At 55.5% G+C, this 20,650-nt stretch overlaps 1 protein-coding gene across 3 annotated transcripts in view; it reads left to right on the top strand.

Annotated features, from left to right (window-relative positions):
• The window catches only part of LOC138099207 (acid-sensing ion channel 2-like), a 71,367-nt gene that overhangs the window by 23,118 nt on the left and 27,599 nt on the right, over positions 1–20,650 (top strand). For all 3 annotated transcript variants that reach the window (XR_011146687.1, XM_068996323.1, XM_068996322.1), the window contains exon 2: positions 12,319–12,469. Coding sequence is in view for 2 of the 3 variants with exons in the window: in XM_068996323.1 (XP_068852424.1) it covers positions 12,319–12,469 (151 nt within the window). In the remaining variant the exon portion in view is untranslated. The remainder of the gene's footprint in view (positions 1–12,318; positions 12,470–20,650) is intronic.

The raw sequence follows: 20,650 nt of genomic DNA, 5'->3' as shown, positions 1-20,650 counted from the left end.
AGGCCTGCAGGGAAATCAGCTCCAGAGCCCTTCGGGAATCGGAACTGTGGAATTACTGAGTTGGGAGCGATCCTAAAGCCCCTCCAGTGCCAGCCCTGCCATGGCAGGGACACCTCCCACTGTCCCAGGCTGCTCCAGCCTGGCCTGGGGCACTGCCAGGGATCCAGGGGCAGCCCCAGCTGCTCTGGGCACCTCATCCCAGCCCCTCCCACCCTCCCAGGGAAGGATTTGTTCCCCATATCCAGGAGCTGTGGTGATGCGGGACAGGCCGTGGAGCAGAGGCAGAACTGTTTCAGATCTTGCCTCGTTTCTTCTTCCTGAGCCCCAGGAGCAGTTTGGGATTTCACAGAGCTCTGCCCTGGGCCTGGCTGGCTCCAGGCAGGATTTTCCTGCCTCCCAGGGCACCTCTGCATTCCAGAAATGGCAACTCCCTGCACAGAATTCCCTGCACTCCGCAGCCAGAACAACCTGGGCGGTTTTTCCGTGCTCGGTGTTGCTGCTGAGGTGATCCCGTGGTCAGGATCTGCAGAAATCCCTCCCCGAGCAAACAGCCATGGATGCACCGGGATCCAGGAGTGGTGCTGGGAATTCCCTGGACTCTTCCCAGTTCCTGGGCAGGGCGGGGTCACACGGAATGTGGGGTACATTCCCAGGGCTCCCCAAAAACAAGGCAGTGGGAAAAGCTGGAGGAGCTGAGGCTCCATCGTTCCCACAGCCCTGGGAAGGGATCCGGGCACAGGGATTGGAGCATCCCGGGCACCAAAGGGAGCCCCAAATTCAGGCTGCTTCCTCGGGGAAGGTCTCAGCATCCCCCAGGGAATTTCGTGGGGGTTTTGTTGGTTTTTAAACTAAAATCTGCAAAATCTGCTCAAAGCCAAGCGCTGCTGCCGGGGCATTCCAGGAGGGAATCTCAGAGCCACAGGTTTTCCTTGGAATTAGGGCAGAGCCGCAGATCCCTGAGGGAGTTCATTTGGGAGTTTTAACTTGGAGTGGGTGCAGCTCCAGAACTGGGGTGAATCCAGCTCATCCCAAGGTGCAGGACAAAGGGAATTCTGTGTCCCTGCAGCGGCTGTGGGAGCTGGCAGCAGTAATTGGGATTAATTGTTCTGCCTGATTAACCCCCATCATCAGGAGAGTTATAAACACCTGGAAACCTTCTCCGGGGGGATTTTCCATGTTTTTCTTCCTTCTAGTCCTTGTTTTGGATAAAGGAGTTGGTTTTTATGGCCACCAAACGCAGGGAAGAGCCACAGGGAGGTCCCAGGCCAGGGGGGAAGTGCAGGGAACTGAGCTGCCTCTTGGCCATAAAAAAATGAACTTTTGGATCCCATGGGTGCAGATTCCCTGGATTTACCTGAGGATTAGGAAAACACTTCTTAAATCTGCGGGTCCTCAAGCCCTAATCTGCTTTCCCCAGGATGAGCGGGATCAGGAGAGCGGGATTGGGACAGTGGGATCAGGGAGAGCGGAGTCAGGGAGCCCTTAAAGCCGAGGAGCTCCGGGGATGATCAGCGCTTGGAAATGTCCTGGAATGATGGGAATGTGAAAGGGACAGAGAGGAGGAGCAGAGGGAAAGGGAGGTGCCAGGGAGGTGCCAGTGGCACCACCGCAGGCTCTGCCTGGCACTCGGAGCTCCAGGGATTAACCTGGAACTCAAATAAAACTCTGGGGACAGAAAGGCTCCAAAGGAAGGAGCTTCCTCCGAGGCTGGAGGCTCCCAGGGAACAATTCCTTCCCAATCTCCCATCCATCCCTGCCCTCTGGCACTGGGAAGCCATTCCCTGTGTCCTGTCCCTCCATCCCTTGTCCCCAGTCCCTCTCCAGCTCTCCTGGAGCCCCTTTAGGCCCTGCAAGGGGCTCTGAGCTCTCCCTGGATCCTTCCCTTCTCCAGGTGAGCACCCCCAGCTCTCCCAGACCCCACCTGTTCTCCAGGTGAACATTCCCTGGCCCCAGAGAGGCTCCAGCCCTTGGATCAGCTCCACATGGACTCTCCCCTCCTTGGTTTTCAGGGGTGTCAGGATAACCAGCCTGCAATTCCACGTGTTGGGATCTCCTGGGAAGGTTTTGGCTTGGATAAAGAGTTCAGGGATAAAAACTCCTCCCTCCGGATTTCACTGGTGGCCTCCCCACCCTCCCAGCCAGGAATTCCTTCCCAGTACCCCATCCAGCCCTGCCCTCTGGCCGTGGGAAGCCATTCCCTGGGTCCTGGCCCTCCATCCCTCATCCCAAGGCACACACTCCGCATCCATGGCGTCCTTCCCCCTCCACCCTTTGGCTGCTCGGAGCCATCCCAGGGATGTCCCGGTGCTCTCCAGGGCAGGGAATTCCAGCCAGAGCTGTCCCCACAGAGTTCCCGGGGTGGAGCCTTCGCTCTCCAGGCTCCTCTGGATGTGTGGGGAGCACGGGAGCGGAGCTGTCCCGTTTGGCACCTCCTGGGAGAGATCCCAGCAGGGATCCGCTCCATGGAACCCTGTGAGCCCTCCTGCTCTGCCAGGGAGTGCCTGGAAGTGCTGGAATGTGCTGGAATGCCGAGGAGCGGGGACATCCCTGCTGAGTTCCCATCCCTCACCCCCCCATTGGGAGTTCCTCACAGATGGGAGGGAGCTGAATCCCGCCGGGAATGCGGCGAAGGAATTCCACACTCGATCTGTGCTCCAAGGGTCTGCTCACAATTCCATCCCTGGGAATGGCCGGGCTGGACGGGGCTGGGAGCAGCCTGGGCAGCGGGAGGTGTCCCTGCCCGTGGAATGGGTGCACTGGGAGGAGCTTTAAGGTCCCTCCAAGCCGAACCCTTCCGTGATTCCCTGGTTCTTTGCGGCCTCTCCAAAGTTCCCTCTTCCAAATGCCGGAGCCATCACAGGAAAATCCAAAAGAATTCCCTGTGCTTGAGCAGCTCCCACGAAAGTGTCTGGAAGGGCACTTTTTAATGGGAATAGCTTTTATGTGATGGCAATTCCTTTTGTATGATGGGAATGTCTTTTCTGTTGTGGGACTATCTTTTATAGGATGGGAATGTCTTTTACATGATGGAAATATGATTTAAATTATGGGAATATCTTTTTCAATGGACTGCAGAGGGAATTGAAGAGCCTGGAAGGAGATCCCGGAGTTCTGGCTGGGTTATTCCAACAAATCCCTTGGAAACGGCACGGAACCATCACTGACCATGTGACCCTGGGGGCCAGGCTGGCCCTGGGCTGGGCTTCCCCTGATTCCCAAATATTTCCCTCCAAGCAGGAGCTGTGGCACTCAGGGATGTGAGCAGGGAAAGCTCCCCAGGCTTTGGGCCTCCCTGGCTGCAGGGAAGGGATGTTCCAGTGGGGGTTTGCAGTGGGTCTGGATCTTTTCACTCCGTGATTTCCGTGGCTGTGGCTGTTTCCTGTGGATATTTCCCATGGATGTGGCTGTTTCCTGTGGATATTTCCCATGGATCTGGCTGTTTCCAATCCATGTTTTCAGTCCGTGTTTCCAGTGGGTTTTCAGTGCTTCTCTCCCTGCCAGAGGACGAGGGAGCTGCTTTTCCTCTGTGGGAGGCAGGAGCTGGAATCATCCCACTGGGAATATCCGGAGCTGTTTGTCCTTCCCACGGGGCTGACGCCTCCTCCTGCGCCTGTGGAAGGGCCGGGAATTCCAGGGAATGGCCTCAGAACTCCAAGCATGGAAATGATTTTATAGCAGGGAGCAAACTGCTGGAGCCTCCCGCAGTGCCCAGAGCCTGTGGAGAGGCCGGGATCTGCGGCTGAGGAGCCGGGATGGCCAGGACAGCCCAGCCCCCGAGCGTTTCCCAGCCCCTTTCAATTTGGGATGCTGCTGGATGCGTTTAAGAGGCACAGAAGATGCTCAGTCACTGTTTTCTGGAGCATTCCCGCGGTGCAGGATGTCCCTGTGCAGCCGGAGGGGTTGGGATTGACGCGGATCTTCCAGCTCCGGGTGTTTCATCCCCCCTTTTCCTAAGGCTCCGCGGCACTGCAGAGCCTCTCCGCGGGGACGGGCACTGAGGGGATGCGGGGCTGTTCTGGGACACTCGGGAGGAGTTTTGGGATGCTGGAATGCTCTCGGTCCCGGAGCAGAGGGAACGGACAGGAATTCATTAACGGGATCAGCGGGGATGGAGCAGGAGCACAGATTGTAATTAGGACCCAAACGATTCCCGGCCCGGGAGCCGTTCCTGGCTCCTGTCCCAAGGCTCCGGGGCTGGGCTGAGCCTCGGTGGCCTCGGAGCCGGGATGGAACCCCCGTCACCCTCCCTGGCTCCTTTCCCGCTCCATCTGCTGCTTCCCGAGGGCCTCCTCCAGGTGCTCGTGGCCTCAGGTGACCTCGGCCAGCCCCGGCTGGGGACATCAGCTCGAGGTGGCCCAGGCCAGGGAGCTCAGGTCACCTCTTCACACATCCAGGTGACCTCAGGTTTGTGCTGGGCCATGGATTTTTATGGATCTTTATGGATCTTTATGGATTTTTTTATTGATCCTTATGGATTTTTAATGGATTTTTGTGGATTTTTAATGGATTTTAATGGATTTTTTAATTGATTCTTATGGATTTTTAATGGATTTTTGTGGATTTTTAATGGATTTTAATGGATTTTTTTATTGATTCTTATGGATTTTTAATGGATTTTTGTGGATTTTTAATGGATTTTAATGGATTTTTTTATTGATTCTTATGGATTTTTAATGGATTTTTGTGGATTTTTAATGGATTTTAATGGATTTTTTTATTGATTCTTATGGATTTTTAATGGATTTTTGTGGATTTTTAATGGATTTTAATGGATTTTTTTATTGATTCTTATGGATTTTTAATGGATTTTTGTGGATTTTTAATGGATTTTTATGGATTTTTTTAATTGATTCTTATGGATTTTTAATAGATTTTTATGGGTTTTCAACAGATTTTTATAGATTTTTAATTGATTTTAGTGGATTTTTATAAGATGAGAAACTTTTTGTTTAAAAAAAAGCCCCACTCTCCCCCCAGAATCTTCCCAAATCCTGGAAAACCAGAGGGTGTGTCCTCTGCAGATCCCCGATGGTGTCCCCTGGTGCCAGGTTGGACTCGGTGACCTTGGAGGGCTTTTCCAACCTCAGTAATTCCATGTTCTGCCAAACAGAGCCTCGGGAACTGGAGTTCCTTTGTGTTCCCATGGGAGATGGGAATATCCAGGTGTTGTTCCCGACCACCCACGAATTCCCGTGAGCCCCGGCTCCTGCCCTGCATCCCTTGGTTGTGTGTGGAGGGAACCAGGGATCGATGGGATCAGGCAGCACTTCCCGTGGTTTATGGACCAACATCATTCCCAAATCTTCGGAGCTTCTCCACTGGAGTTGATCCCTTTGCTGCCGGAGTTTTGGGGCTGTGCTTCCCCTCAAACACCCACCCAGCGGAGCTGAACTGGAGGAGGAGGGGGATTTTTCTGGATTTATGGCAGCTCTGAGGAGTCCTCCCCATTCCCTCAAATCCTGGCACCAAGGGGCCGTTCCAGGGAGGGGCTGATGGCGCAAATCAGGAGAAAATCCCTCAGGGGATTAAACCCGGGGCCGAGTGCTCCTCGGCCAGTGCTGCCAGAGTTCAGCTGGAGCTGAGGGTGGGACAAAAGGCTGGGAATTGTGAGCCACTGGGAATGTTTGATGCCATCCCAGAAAATAGATTGGAGAGAGTTGGGTGTGTCCAGTGGCGAGAGGCGGATGGGAAGGGAGGGATGGATGTGTTGGGAACGATGGATGCCTTGGGAATGTCGTGTGTTCGGAGCAGCTGTGGCAGTGTCAGGTTATTGCATCTGGGCTCCTGGTTTGGCAGGAAAATTCCCATTAATGCTGGGAACAGGATTCACCTGCCCTCAGGTGGTGCCTGGGACGGGATCAGTCGGGACTGGGAGCAGCAGGCACCAGGGAAGAGGAAAGGCTCAGGCAGCGCCGGAGCTGCTGCAGCAGGGGAAGCTCTCCTGCCTTCCCTGGCAGCGCTGCCTGACAAATCCCAGTGGGAATCTCAGCCTTGGAAAACCCTCTCCGTGTAAACACGGCCCTGACAGCGTCCCTGGCTCTGCTCCCCGCGGCTCCAGCCCCAGCCCTGGCTCCGTGGGGACGTCGGAGCCGGCGCCGGCAGGGAGGGATGAGGTTTTCCACGTCTGCCATCGGCTGGGCCATGTTCCCGACCCCACAAACCAGCAGGGATCTCTCCGGGATGGATCCACCATCCTTGGACAGCGAGCAGATGCCAAAGCCCCTCCTCTCCAGGGGTTTCCCCTCCCGGATTTTGTTCATTTTGGGGAGAGTTTTGCCTTATGGTCAGGTGGGGGTGACCCAAATCCCCTTTGGAACCCACGGCTCTGGGATCGGTGCATTGTCCCGGTGGTTTTGTAGGATTGGGATGTGGATAATGCGTGAAGAGGATGCTCCAAAGGCTGGGCTCTGCCCTTTGTTGGGAAAGGACATCCAATCCTGTCTGCCCATCCCCAGAGCTCCCTCCTTTCCGAGGATCAATCCCCCTGGAGAGGGATTCCTTTGGGGATCTGTCAGACCCCTGGGGGCAGCCAGTGGGATTCTCTTCCCATCCATTCCATTCTAAAGAGTGTCCCACTGCCTTGGGATGCCCTGGGATGAGCCTGGGATGGAGCAGGGATGGAGCCTGGAATGGAGCTGGGATGGAGCTGGGATGGAGCTGGGATGGAGCAAGGATGGAGCTGGGATGAGCCTGGGATGGAGCAGGGATGGAGCCTGGGATGGAGCTGGGATGGAGCCTGGGATGGAGCAGGGATGGAGCTGGGATGGAGCAGGGATGGAGCTGGGATGGAGCAGGGATGGAGCTGAGATGGAGCTGGGATGGAGCTGGGATGGAGCTGGGATGGAGCAGGGATGGAGCTGGGATGGAGCTGGGATGGAGCTGGGATGAGCCTGGGATGGAGCTGGGATGGAGCTGGGATGAGCCTGGGATGGAGCTGGGATGAGCCTGGGATGGAGCTGGGATGGAGCTGGGATGGAGCCTGGAATGGAGCAGGGATGGAGCAGGGATGGAGCAGGGATGGAGCTGGGATGGAGCCTGGGATGGAGCCTGGGGTGAGCCTGGGATGGAGCTGGGATGAGCCAGGGATGGAGCTGGGATGGAGCCTGGGATGGAGCTGGGATGGAGCAGGGATGGAGCCTGGGATGGAGCCTGGGATGGAGCTGGGATGGAGCAGGGATGAGCCTGGGATGGAGCTGGGATGGAGCAGGGATGGAGCTGGGATGGAGCTGGGATGGAGCAGGGATGGAGCTGGGATGGAGCCTGGGATGAGCCTGGGATGGAGCTGGGATGGAGCTGGGATGAGCCTGGAATGGAGCAGGGATGGAGCTGGGATGGAGCTGGGATGGAGCCAGGGTGGAACCAGGGTGGAGCCGTTCCTCACCTCCAGGGAAATCAGGACAGGGCTCGGTGCCCCCTCGGCTCAGTGGGAGTGCTGGGAGCCCTGGGAATGGATCTCTCCGGCAAAACCTTGGGAATAAAGCCGTCTCTCCTCCTAAATGGGGTCTTTCCCCCATCCTCCCACGGATGTTCTTACCCAAATCCATCCCAGTTTTTCAGCTCCACGTTCCCCTTCTGGACCCGTCTTGAAAATCCCTTTGTTTTCCTTTTTCCCCATTATCCACGGTTCCCTCAGATGTGGCTTGCTGGGAAATGTCTCTCGGAGCCTTTGTGCCCCACAGCTGCAGGGAAATGACTGCACAGGATTCCAATTCCCTCTTTTTCTATGGTTTTACCTCCAATTCCCTCTTTTCCCATGCTTTGACCTCCAATTCCCTCTTTTCCCATGGTTTTACCTCCAATTCCCTTTTTTTCCATGGTTTTACCTCCAATTCCCTCTTTTCCCATGGTTTTACCCCCAATTCCCTCTTTTCCCATGGTTTCAACTCCAATTCCTTCTTTTTCCATGGTTTTACCTCCAATTCCCTCTTTTCCCATGGTTTTACCTCCAATTCCCTCTTTTCCCATGGTTTTACCCCCAATTCCCTCTTTTCCCATGGTTTCAACTCCAATTCCCTCTTTTCCCATGCTTTTACCTCCAATTCCCTCTTTTTCCATGGTTTTACCTCCAATTCCCTCTTTTTCCATGGTTTTACCTCCAATTCCCTCTTTTCCCATGGTTTTACCTCCAATTCCCTCTTTTTCCATGGTTTTACCTCCAATTCCCTCTTTTTCTATGGTTTTACCTCCAATTCCCTCTTTTCGAATGGTTTTACCTCCAATTCCCTCTTTTTCCATGCTTTTACCTCCAATTCCCTCTTTTTCCATGGTTTTACCTCCAATTCTCTCTTTTCCCATGGTTTTACCTCCAATTCCCTCTTTTCCCATGGTTTTACCTCCAATTCCCTCTTTTTCCATGGTTTTACCTCCAATTCCCTCTTTTTCCATTCTTTTACCTCCATCTGACAACTCCTTCCTGCCTCGCCAGCGCTCCCTCACCTTCATCTCCGTCTGCATTTGGAAAAGTCATTCCCAGGCTTCCCATGAGTTCCTTTTCCCTTCACTTTTCCCTGGATTGAGGGGATAATTGCTCAGCAGAAAGGTTTTTCCTGGGTATCCTGGGAGGAACTGGAATGCCTTTTTCTCCGTGACTCCGGGCAGGCCTCTGGAACGTCAGTGCTGGGTGGATTCACAGGCAGCAGGATTTGGTTATCCAGGGATGTCCTGGAGCTTTTGGTGGTGTCTGGTTTGTGCCTGGGATCTGTTTGGGATACCCTTGGTCAGAGCTTTAATTTCCCCAAAATAAACGTTTTCCTTGGGCTTCCCTTGCCTGAGGAAGGGCTCCAAAGTCACTCCAGGGCAGTTCATGGATTGGGCTCCATCGTCTTAAAGGCTTTTCCCAACCTCAATGATTCCAGCAAATCCCATTCCACAGGTTTAGAATTATTTCCCTTTATGCCCAAGCTGGGATTTTCCAAGGAGCTGTCAAAGCCCCTGTGCTCTGTCAGAGGGAACAAATTGGAATTTTTATGGATATTCTCAGGGAACGGGGCTGGAGGTTTGTTCCTGGCCCTTTTTATTGGCAGTTAAAGCATTTCCGAGAGCCGGGGGGGTTTTCCTCCCCTCACACAAGCTGAGCTTAAATCATCCTGCTCTGCTTGAGCTCCTGTCTCCAGTGAGTCCCAGCCCTTCCCAACAGCTCCAGGTTTTATCCCGATGATCTGAAAATGCTCCGAGTCCTTTCTTGTTGTCAGGGAGCCTGAAAACAAGAGGAGACTCTGGAAAAACAATGTTGTGTTTTCCCAAATAATCGCTCCCAGCAGAGGTGAGCGGGGGAGGAACATCCTCAGGAGGAGCTGAGGGAACGGGAGAGGGGCAGGACACACGGAGTGCCTTCCAGAGGGCAGGGCTGGATATTGGGAATATTGGGAATTCCTGGCTGGGAGGGTGGGGAGGGGCTGGCACAGAATTCCCAGAGCAGCTGGGGCTGCCCCTGGATCCCTGGCAGTGCCCAGGGCCAGGCTGGACATTGGGGCTGGGACAGCGGGAGGTGTCCCTGGACATGGCAGGGGATGATCCTTAAGGTCCAAATCCAAACCATTCCATGATTCCATGGATCCTGTAACGCCACAATCCCGTTTAGTGGGAGTTGGAATGGATGCTCGTGGATTTTTCAACTTGGAAAGATTTTGGAAGAGTTTTTTGTATCTCCTTAGGGGAAGATGGGAATCACTGGAATCATGGCTGAGAGATCCCGTGGTTGTCCTTTCCCAGTCCCCACAATCCCTGGGATTGTGATCCCGGCCGTGCAGCTGCCCCCGCCAGCTTCCATCTTTTCCTTGGATAAACACATCCTGACAGGAGCTTTTACAGGGAATTTTTACAGCCGTATAAAAGCCCCACAAATGGCCTGGATTTATTTGCCTGCAGACTGTGCCGAGCACGGCAGCTCCGGAATCCTCATTCCCTGCGCTGCTGTTCCCATTCCAGCCTCGTCGTTTCCCCCTGATTTTCTCCACTGCAGCTTTTTCTCCTCGCTGGATTTTAAGCTCCCCTCGTTAGGAATTTTTGACTTCTGCCTTCAGAGCCTGCCTGGGAAAACCCATCCATGGGGCTGCTTCCAGAGGCTCAGCTTCCCTTTCCAGCCTGCATGCGTTCATCAGTCAGGAAAGCACGAAAATGGCATTTTTTATTTGGATAGCAAATCTTTTTTAAAGGATGCCGTTTTTTCCCCCCCTCACAAACGCTTCCCATTTGAATTTAAATGTGATTTCCTTTCTCTCCATCCCACCTGCTTCCCCGGAGCTGGGATTAGTCGGGATGTGTCAATATTTGAGGGAATAAATCGCTGCTGGCTCCAGCTGCTGTTTGGGTTTCTGACTCATCTTGGGGTCAAATGAGCTCAGCAAATGTGGGAGGGACTCCAGAGGGACCGGAGCTGCTCCGTGCTGGCTCCCCGTGCTCTGAGCGCTCCTTGCTGGGGTTTACTGGTTGTTACTGGTTTTCCCAGACTGGGCTTTCTGGAGTCTTTATCCCGGGAAGCAGCTCTGGGTGTCTCCAGGCTGTCAGTGCAGGGATTGGTTGGGGTTAAATCTGGGATTTCTGGGAGTTTTCCCGCTCGGGGGGCAAGGCGAGCAGCAGAGACGCGCCATCCCTGCTGCCCCAGCAGGAGCGCTGGGATCCCGCTGGGAAATCTGTGTTTACTCACTTGGAAGCGCGTGTCCATCCCGTTTGGAAACCTGTGTCCCCCTCTTGGTGTCCATCCCGTTTGGAAACCTGTGTCCCCCTCGTGGTGTCCATCCCGTTTGGAAACCTGTGTCCCCCTCTTGGAATCCTGCGCTCCTCACGCGCCCATCCCACTCGGAAACCGAGGTCCCTTCCTCTTGGACATCCATGTTCCTCTTGGAAACTCATCTCCACCCCACTGGAAAACCCGTGTCCCCTACACGTCCCTCCCACTTGGAGACCCTTGTCCATCCCACCTGGAAATCCGGGATTCCCCCCTGGGAAAGCCGTGTTCCCTCCCTTGGAAAGTCCTGTGTCCTGCACTTGGAGCCCTGTGTCCATCCCACTGGGAATCCTGTGTCCCTCCCACTGGGAATCCCGTGTCCCTCCCACTGGGAATCCGTGTTCTCCCACTGGGAATCCGTGTCCCTCCCACTGGGAATCCGTGTTCTCCCACTGGGAATCCCTGTCCATCTCACTGGGAATCCATGTTCTCCCACTGGGAATCCGTGTTCTCCCACTGGGAATCCGTGTCCCTCCCACTGGGAATCCGTGTTCTCCCACTGGGAATCCCTGTCCATCTCACTGGGAATCCATGTTCTCCCACTGGCAATCCATGTTCTCCCACTGGGAATCCATGTTCTCCCACTGGAAATCCGTGTCCATCCCACTGGGAATCCGTGTTCTCCCACTGGCAATCCGTGTTCTCCCACTGGGCATCCATGTTCTCCCACTGGGAATCCTGTGTCCATCCCACTGGGAATCTGTATCCATCCCACTGGGAATCCCGTGTCCATCCCACTGGGAATCCATGTTCTCCCACTGGGAATCCCGTGTCCATCCCACTGGGAATCCATGTTCTCCCACTGGGAATCCCGTGTTCCCTGCGTGTCCCTCCCTTTGGAGCCCCATGTCCATCCCTGCTGGACACCGGTGTCCCCCTGCTTTGCAGCGCTGGTGGTGCCTGGAAGTTCCACCTGGGCTTTGCCAGGAATTTCTTTCGGGAATCAGCCCGAAACGAGGCCGAAGAAGAGCAGAATGATGGCAGAAATCTTCCCTCATTTCCCGAGTGTTTTTAACCCTCCCTATTTTCCAAGCAGCGGCACAGGGAGGAATTTTGGGGATATGGGATGTTTAATGCCGGGACAGCATTCCCGTGGCATGGCTGGGCTGAGACTCCGGCCAGAACCAGGGAATGGCAGGAATTTCAGCAGGAGCTCAAGGCCGGTGTGTGTCTGTCAGAGGGACTGGGGGGCTCCGGAGCTTTCCCTGTGCCCGGCTTTTCCTTCCTCTCTTCCCTCTTCTTTTCCATAAGGAGAACACAAACGATTAAACAAATGGTGAAAGCTGGATGGATTCCTGGGGGTGTTTCGGGGATATCGGTGGGGATATTTGTGTGGATATTTCTGAGGATATTTATTTGGATATTTCCAGGGATATTTGTGTCGATATTTGTGTAGATATTTATTTGGATATTTGTGTGGATATTTATTTGGATATTTCTGGGGATATTTGTGTGGGTATTTATGGGGATATTTCCGTGGATATTTCCCCCAGACCTGCAGCTCGTGGCTGTTTCCCATCCCTCTGCCCGCTGGGAATGGCAGTTGATTCTGTGGGAAGTATTCCCTAATTCCTTTCTTTTTTTCCCCACAGGTGTTTACAAAATATGGGAAATGCTACATGTTTAACTCAGGAGAGGAGGGGCGGCCTCTCCTCACCACGGTGAAGGGGGGCACAGGGAATGGCCTGGAAATCATGCTGGACATCCAGCAGGACGAGTATCTGCCCATCTGGGGAGAAACAGGTAAGAGCTTCCTTTTCCTTGGGTGATTTCCTGGGAAAAACCATCCCACCCCATCCCACCCCATCCCATTCCACACCACCCCACCCCATCCCATCCCATCCCATCCCATCCCATCCCATCCCATCCCATCCCATCCCATCCCATCCCACCCCACCCCACCCCATCCCATCCCACCCCATCCCATCCCACCCCACCCCATCCCATCCCATCCCACCCCATCCCATCCCACCCCATCCCACCCCATCCCATCCCATGGATCCCATCCCATCCCATCCCATCCCACCCCACCCCACCCCATCCCATCCCACCCCATCCCATCCCATCCCACCCCACCCCATCCCATCCCATCCCATCCCATCCCATCCCATCCCACCCCACCCCATCCCATCCCATCCCATCCCATCCCATCCCATCCCACCCCATCCCATCCCATCCCATGGACCCCATCCCATCCCATCCCACCCCATCCCATCCTATCCCATCCCACCCCATCCCATCCCACCCCATTCCATCCTTCCCAGACCGTGCCTGAGCCAGCTCCACGAGCGAGAGCCTGGCCAGCCCTGGATGTTCCCCTTCTCCTCCCGGGCTTTGTGGTGGCCGCCTGGCAGCAGCATTTTGGGGAGTGCTGGGCTGGGGTGTCTCGGCCCCAGAGTTTGGGATGCCAGGTGGGAATGTCACTGCCCGTCCCGGTGGCCCAAGGGTGGCACGTGTGGGTGGCAGGAGTGTGGGACCCCTTCCGAGGCTCTGGCACATCCCGCTCCCCTGGAGAGGTGGTTTTGGGAGGCCGTGTCCAAGGTGGACTCCAGCTGCTCTCTGTGTTTTCCTTCTCCTTGGAATTTGGGGATGTTTGCTGCCCTGAGTTGTGTTTGCTGGCTTGGTGCTGTCTGGGTGTGCCAAGGACTGGATTCCTTGGAATTGAGCGTTTGGGATGGGTGGCATCTGTCCAGGAGCGCACCCAGCGGGGCTGAGCACCTCCTGGGGAGCTGGAGCGCTCTGGCTGCGGAGCAGGAGGTGCTGACCGGGCGCGCTGGGCTGTGGGGTGTCCCCTGGGCCCCATGGATTGGGATGGCAGCTCCTGGAGCGGATGTGGAGTTGTGGGAACACTGGTGCCAGATCCTGTAATGAGCCTGCTGCACAAAGGACGGGCAGGAGGGCTGGGGGACAGGATGGGGCCACCGGGGCCACCAGGGCCACCCGGTCACAGGTGCCCTTAGCGGCTGCAGCTGCCCTGAGCCCACGGTGGCGTTTGAAACGAAGCCAAGAGAAGCTCTGGAAACCTTCCAGGAGCTCTTTGTGTGGCAGAGCCCCGCGGGACCCACCCGGGAGCAGCTGTGGCTGTTCTGGGGCTCAGCGAAGGGACAAGAGGAGTTCTCACTCCAGCTCGGTGTCACCGTGGCTCTGTCACCCCCTCCAGCGTCTCTCAAGCTCCTGCTCGGAGCAGAGCGGGGATTTGGCTCCATTTGTTCCCAATTCCTTTTCCTTTGTGTGGTGTTTGACCCTGCCGAGCGCGTCCCTGCTGTGCCATCGATCCTTCGGGCTCCTGGAGGAGCTTTGCTCCCGCATTTTGGCTCCTGCTCCAAACCAGCCTGGGCCAGCCCAGGTGAGGGGGAGGAGACAGAGATCTGGGATCCTCATTCCCTTGGGAATTGCTTTGAGGCCTTGTGCCTTTAAAGGGAAAACAGCTCGAGGTGGGGCTGGGAATGTGAGGAGCAACTTCCCCCTCAGGGTTCATCTCCTACAGGGAGAGATCCCCCACGGGGGACCTTGTGGGGACAGGAACCACCCCAAGGAGGGCCTGGGGACATCCCAGAGCTGATGAACACCTGAGCTTTGTGTTCAGCCCTGCTGGGGTCTCATCAGGGAATCCAAGGAGGATTTGGGCTGGAAGGGACCTTAAAAATTATCCATTCCCACCCCTGCCCTGGCAGGGACACCTCCCACTGTCCCAGACTGCTCCCAGCCCCAATGTCCAGCCTGGCCTGGGCACTGCCAGGGATCCAGGGGCAGCCCCAGCTGCTCTGGGAATTCCATCCCAGCCCCTCCCCACCCTCCCAACCAGGAACTGCCAATTCCCAATCTCCCATCCATCCCTGCCCTCTGGCACTGGGATCCATTCCCTGTGTCCTGTCCCTCCATGCCTTGTCCCCAGTCCCTCTGCAGCTCTCCTGGAGCCCCTTTAGGCCCTGCAAGGGGCTCTGAGCTCTCCCTGGAGCTTCTCCAGGTGACCATTCCCAGCTCTCCCAGTCTTCTCTCACAGGACAGGACCCCTGTGAGGTTCTTCAGGAACACCCAGCCCTGGTGTCCCACCATTCCCACTTTGCTGCCTGTTTGGAGCTGCCCTTGGAGAACCTTTAGGAGGAACATCTGGGAATGTGCTGGGTTTTTCCATCCCCGTGGTTCTGGGAAAGCTGGATCAGCCTCAGAGGGTGAATCAGCCTCGCACTGCACCGGAGGCAAAAAAAAAAGGAATAATAAATAAGTGAGGATAAAAATCGGGAGGGAAAGCGCTGAGGGAGGAGTTCTCCAGTCTGGTCCCTCCCCATCCATTGGCACCGGGGCCGTCCCGAGGGGTTGGGGGATGGCAGCTGCTGCTCTGCTCCCTCCTTTAACACCCTCCAAGCCCTGAGCGTGCTGGAGACCTGTCCTGGCCGTGGCCTCGAGCCTGAGGGAGAGAAAACCACCCCAAGTGTTCGTTTGTCAAAGCTCCTGGGGCTTGCGGTGCCCTCGGAGCCCGGAGCCGGCTTTGTGCCAGGGCCCGGGGATGTTCAACACCCTCTGGTGCCCTCCTGCCCCCGAGCCCGACCCCGTCAGTGCCCATCCCACCCAGCCTGAGCTGGGACTCACACTCAGCTCGAGGTCAGAGGCTCGAGGAGGAAGTCTCCTGTCCCGGAGTCTGGGTTAGGGCTGGATTTTCCTGTCCCGGGGTCTGGGTTAGGGCTGGATTCTCAGATCCCAGGGTCTGGATTAGGGCTGGATTCTCCTGTCCCGGGGTCTGGATTAGGGCAGGATTCTCAAATCCCAGGGTCTGGGTTAGGGCTGGATTCTCCTGTCCCAGGGTCTGGATTAGGGCTGGATTCTCAAATCCTGGGACTTGGGTTATGTTGGATTCTCCTGTCCCTGGGGTGATTTTGGATTCTCCTGTCCCTGGCTCTGGGTTAGTTTGGGTTCTCATATTCCTAGACCTATGTTGACATTGGATTCTCCTGTCCTGGACCTGGGTTAGTGTTGGACTCTCATGTCCCTGACCCTGGATTGATTTTGGATTCTCGTATCCCTGGACCTGGGTTGACATCCTGGTCTTGGATTGCGCTGGCAGTGACCGAGAATTAAACCTGGAATTGTGCAGGATTCAAGGAAAAGCTCCACCCTGAGCCTTTGATGTGCTCAGGTGGTGCAGGAGGAGCTCCTGGGCCCATGCCCAGGGAGGACCTGCTTGCCCTGGAGCTGACCTTGGCCTTCTCCCATCTTGCATCCTCTGGAGCTCCCTGGACACCTCCGGAATCCCAAATGGGAACGCTGGTGGTTGAGAGTGGCTGTTGCCATGGCAACGCCTCCTTCAGCTCCTCTGAGGGGAAGGCGGCACTTGATTATTTCCAAATATTTGCATAATAATTCCAGTGTGTTTGGAATTCCATCCCCGGCTGCGCCCAGCCAGGCTCTCCAAGGGAATTCCAGCCCTGGAGATGGACACGGGGCGGGATCCAGGTGTTCCAGAGCCAGAGGAATGTGGGCACGGGGAGATCCATGGGATGGAAGGAGCTGAGTTCCTCCTTCCCACGGCGTTCCTGTCTCCAGTGTCGCTGGGAGGGTGGCACAGGTTTCCTGGGAGGCTGAGATCCCCTGGATCCCGGGATCCAGGCCGGGCTGGACGGGGCTGGAGCAGCCTGGGGGTGGGAATGGAGCATCCTTCCAGTCCCTTCCAATCCCCAAGACCTGGGATTCTCCAGCAGGAGCCAGGAATGGGAGCAGTTTCCCAGCCATGTCGAGGGGCCTGGCTGCTGGGAAAGCAGGAGATGAAATTCCTGCGGCAAACAACCCTCAGGATTCCTGGGGGTTTTATCATTTTTTGTTTAAATGCCCAAACAAGACCCCAAGGATGTTCCAAGAGGTGCTGAGACCACCAGGATGGGCTGAAGGTTCCTTAGGGCAGCTCCTGGCTGGGCCTCAGCTTCGGGCTCATCCTGGACAGCAGAGGGACTGACGGACAAAACACGGGAATGTTTTCCATGACTTCCCTCCCTGCCTGCTGAGGAGACCCCTCGTGGGGAATTTCAGGCTCCAGCTCCCTCCCAGCTGCTTTTGGGGGCTGAAACAGCCCCTCTTTTGGGCTCAGAAATCCCAGAGTGGCCAGAAACGAACATTCCCATGTTTATTAAATCCAAACCACCTTTGGGTTTTAAGGCAAATATCCCTTGGGGCAATCCAGGCCTGGAGCAGCTCCTACAAACCCCCGGGCGCGTGGAAGCAGCAGCTCCTGCTCCATCTCAGCAGAGCAAAAATCGCTTTCCAAGCCCTGCCTTGGCTCTCCTCAGCTCCAGGAGAATTCCAGAGGGCCTGGAGAGCAATTCCCGAACCCGGGAGTTCGTGGGGTTTGCGACAACCTCGAGGACCCAAACCCTGAGGAGCCTTTGAGCCGCGCCCGGGGGGTTTTGGTGCTGCTCCGGCGGGAACAATTCAGCTTCTGGGGCAGAGGAAACGTGGATCTGCTCTCGCTGGGAATCCCGGCTAACTCTGGGAATCCTGGCTAATCCAGGGAATCCTGGGTAATCCAGGGAATTCTGGATAATTGGGGGAATTCCGGCTGATTCAGGGAATTCTGCATAATCCAGGGAATCCTGGGTGACTCAGGGAATTCTGGCTGATTCAGGGAATTCTGGCTAATTTGGGGAATCCTGGATAATCCAGGGAATTCTGGCTGACCCAGGGAATTCTGGATAATCCAGGGAATCCTGGCTAACTCAGGGAATTCCGTCTGATTCAGGGAATTCTGGATAATCCGGGGAATTCTGGCTGGCCCAGGGAATCCCGGCTCTCACCAGGACAAGGGCCAGGACCCAGCACAGAGCAGCCTCCCGAAGGTGCCCCTGCCTGGGATGGGCTGATCCAAGAGCAGATTTCCCTATTCCAGAAAAACCAACGGCTTCTCCTGGCCTGAGCCCCTCTGGGTTATTCCAGGCCCCTTTTCCTTTCCCGTTCATTCCCCTTTCCAGAGAGATGAACAGCCCTGAGCCGCTGGGTTTGGGGGGATTGTCCCGGTTATCGCTCCTGGGAATTCCCAGCCTCTCCAGGAATCAGGATCTTCCCAGTGGAGCCCCAGCAGGGGCTCCTGGGCGTGGCTTTTCCCAGAGGATTTTTAAGCAAAACAACTCTGGGAATTCCCAGCCCCTCCCCACCCTCCCAGTCAGGAATTCCCAATTCCCAATCTCCCACCCAGCCCTGCCATCTGGCACTGGGAAGCCATTCCCTGTGTCCTGTCCCTCCAGGCCCTGTCCCCAGTCCCTCTCCAGCTCTCCTGGAGCCCCTTTAGGCCCTGGAAGTTTCCCTGGAATTTCTCCTCCCTGGAATTGTCCCAGAATTTTGTTCAACCAAAAGCTGCGACCTCAAACCCAACCCAGGAAAATCCTTCCAGGGCTGAGGCTGCTCCCAAAGGCTCCTTTAAAAAGGAAAAAAAAAAGCCCCAAATTCAGGGAAATGCTCATTGAAGGCGAAACCGAGGGAATCCGAACTCTGGGAATCTGGGAGAGCCAAAATAAGGCCCTGAAAGCCAAGGGACTGCAATGAAATCTGCATGCCCAGCTTTCCTCGGAGCCTTTGCTGCTGCCAAATGGCCACAGCTGAAATAGGAGCCCTCGGAACAGCAGGAATATTTGGGAATCTGTGGGAAAGCATGGGAAAAGCTTTGGGATTTGGGATGGTGCCACCAAGGTGACAAAGTTGGGGGCTGTTCCCTGTGCCAGGAGCTCCGAAGGTGTTTGCAAACACTGGATTTTTATTCCTGCTTTTTCCAAGCACTGGGAGCGAGGTCCCAGGGCCTCACGTGAGGTTTGGGGTGCTCTGGTTTCCCTTGGGAATGATCCAGGCCATTCCCAGCCTCTCTGATCCCGACCCTTCCCTGTGTGGCTCCGTTGCCTTCCTGGAAGAGCTCGGAGCGTTTCACTCGACCCCAGGGAGACGCCAGGAGAGCTCAGGGCTGCAAAAAGCTTTGGAGATAAAAGTCTCTTCCAAGGGCTCATTAAATTCCATTGGATTAATCCCTCTGGCTCAGGGATCATCCTTTGCTCCCACTTTGTGTGGCTGGTGCTTCCCGAGGGCAATTCCTGAATTCCCTGTGCTGGTGTGGGAAGGGTTTTCTGCTCCCGGGAAGAGGTTTCTCCTCCTAGGAAGGTTTTTCCCCTCCTGGGAAGGGTTTTCCCCTCCTGGGGAAGGGTTTTCCCTGCTGGAGAGGCTCTGGAAGTGTTTTCATTGTGCTGAGCAGCAGCAGGAGCTGGGAATGTTCTCTTAAACCAGCATCGCTTGGGGCAGCTCTGGAGGGAAAAAATCATCTTCTCTGGAACGGGAAATCATCTCCTCTGGAATATGAAATCATCCGGTCTGGAGGAGCAAAGAATCTGCTCCGAAAGAGCGAAAAATCTGCTCTGAAAGGCCAAAAACTCTGCTCTGGAATATGAAATAATCATCTCAGGAGGAGCCAAGAATCTGCTATGGAGGAGAAAAATAATCTGTTCTGGAGGAATAAATAATTTGTCCTGGAGGGACAAAGAATCTGCTCTGGAATATCAAACAATCTGCTCTGGAGGAATAAATAAACAGCTCGGAAAGAGCAAAGAATCTGCTCTGGAGGAGGAAAGAATCTGCTCTGGAGGACAAATAACTGCTCTGGAGGAATAAATAATCTGCTCTGAAGGAGTAGAAATTGTTTTGTCAGAAGCAATAAATCACCTGCTCTGGAATATGAAATAATCCACACTGGAGGAGGGAAGAATCTGCTCTGGAGGACAAAATAATCTGGTCTGGAGTATTAAATGATCTGTTCTGGAGGAATCAATAATCCCCTCTGAAGGAGTAAATTTCACTGAAGCAAAAAATCATCTGCTCTGGAATATGAAATAATCCATGCTGGAGGAGCAAAGAATTCACTCTGGAGGGACAAATAAAGAGCTCTGAAGGAATAGATAATCTGCCCTGGAGGAATCAATAATCAGCTTTGGAGGAGCAAATGAACAGCTCCGAAGGAATAAAGAATCTGCTCTGGAATATGAAATAATCCACGCTGGAGGAGCAAAGAATTCGCTCTGGAGGGACAAAAAATCTGCTCTGGAGGCGAAAATACTCTGGTGTGGAATGTTAAAGAATCTGCCCTGGAGGAATCAATAATCAGCTTTGGAGGAGCAAACCAACAGCTCCGAAGGAATAAAGAATCTGCTCCGGATTAATCAATAATCTGCTCTGGAGGGACGAATACCCAGCTCTGGGCCAGTAAAAACCCGCTCTGAGGGAGCTCCCAAGGCTCCTGCTGGGCTTCCCTGGGACAGGCGGATCTGGGAAGGAGCCGCTGGCTCTGGAGGGGGTGGAGGGGACAAAATGAATCTGCAGGTGCGGGGAGGAGGCAGCTGGGGACAGAGAGGGGCAGTCCAAGGGGGCAGGGGAGGAGGATGGCTCTGGATGTGCGAACGGCACCCAAATCCATGGATTCGGCCCTTTTCCCTCCTGCTGTGCCGTCATGGAGGGAGGGAAGCTCGTCCTCCCTGTGCTTTAGGGACAGCTGGGGACAGTCCTCGGAGGGGCTGGGGGAGGCGAGGGCTGTGGGCACGGCTCCCCTGGCACCTGGGGGCACTGACGGGAGCCACGGGGCACCTGCAGGCCACACTCCCCATCCCCCCTCGTGTTCCGGCACAGCAGGGACAGGGCTGGGACAGGGACAGGACAGGGCTGGGACAGGGACAGGGATGGGGACAGGGACAGGGACAGGGACAGGGACAGGGACAGGGACAGGGACAGGGACAGGACAGGGATGGGACAGGGACAGGGACAGGGATGGGGACAGGGCTGGGACAGGGACAGGGATGGGACAGGGACAGGGACAGGGACAGGGACTGGGACAGGGACAGGACAGGGATGGGACAGGGACAGGGATGGGGACAGGGCTGGGACAGGGACAGGGACAGGGACAGGGACTGG

This window comes from Aphelocoma coerulescens, chromosome 27 (genome assembly GCF_041296385.1).
Source record: "Aphelocoma coerulescens isolate FSJ_1873_10779 chromosome 27, UR_Acoe_1.0, whole genome shotgun sequence".
NCBI classification, from domain to species: Eukaryota; Metazoa; Chordata; class Aves; order Passeriformes; family Corvidae; genus Aphelocoma; species Aphelocoma coerulescens.
The sequence above is the reverse complement of the archived record's forward strand: the minus strand, read 5'-3'. Positions and strand labels throughout refer to the sequence as shown.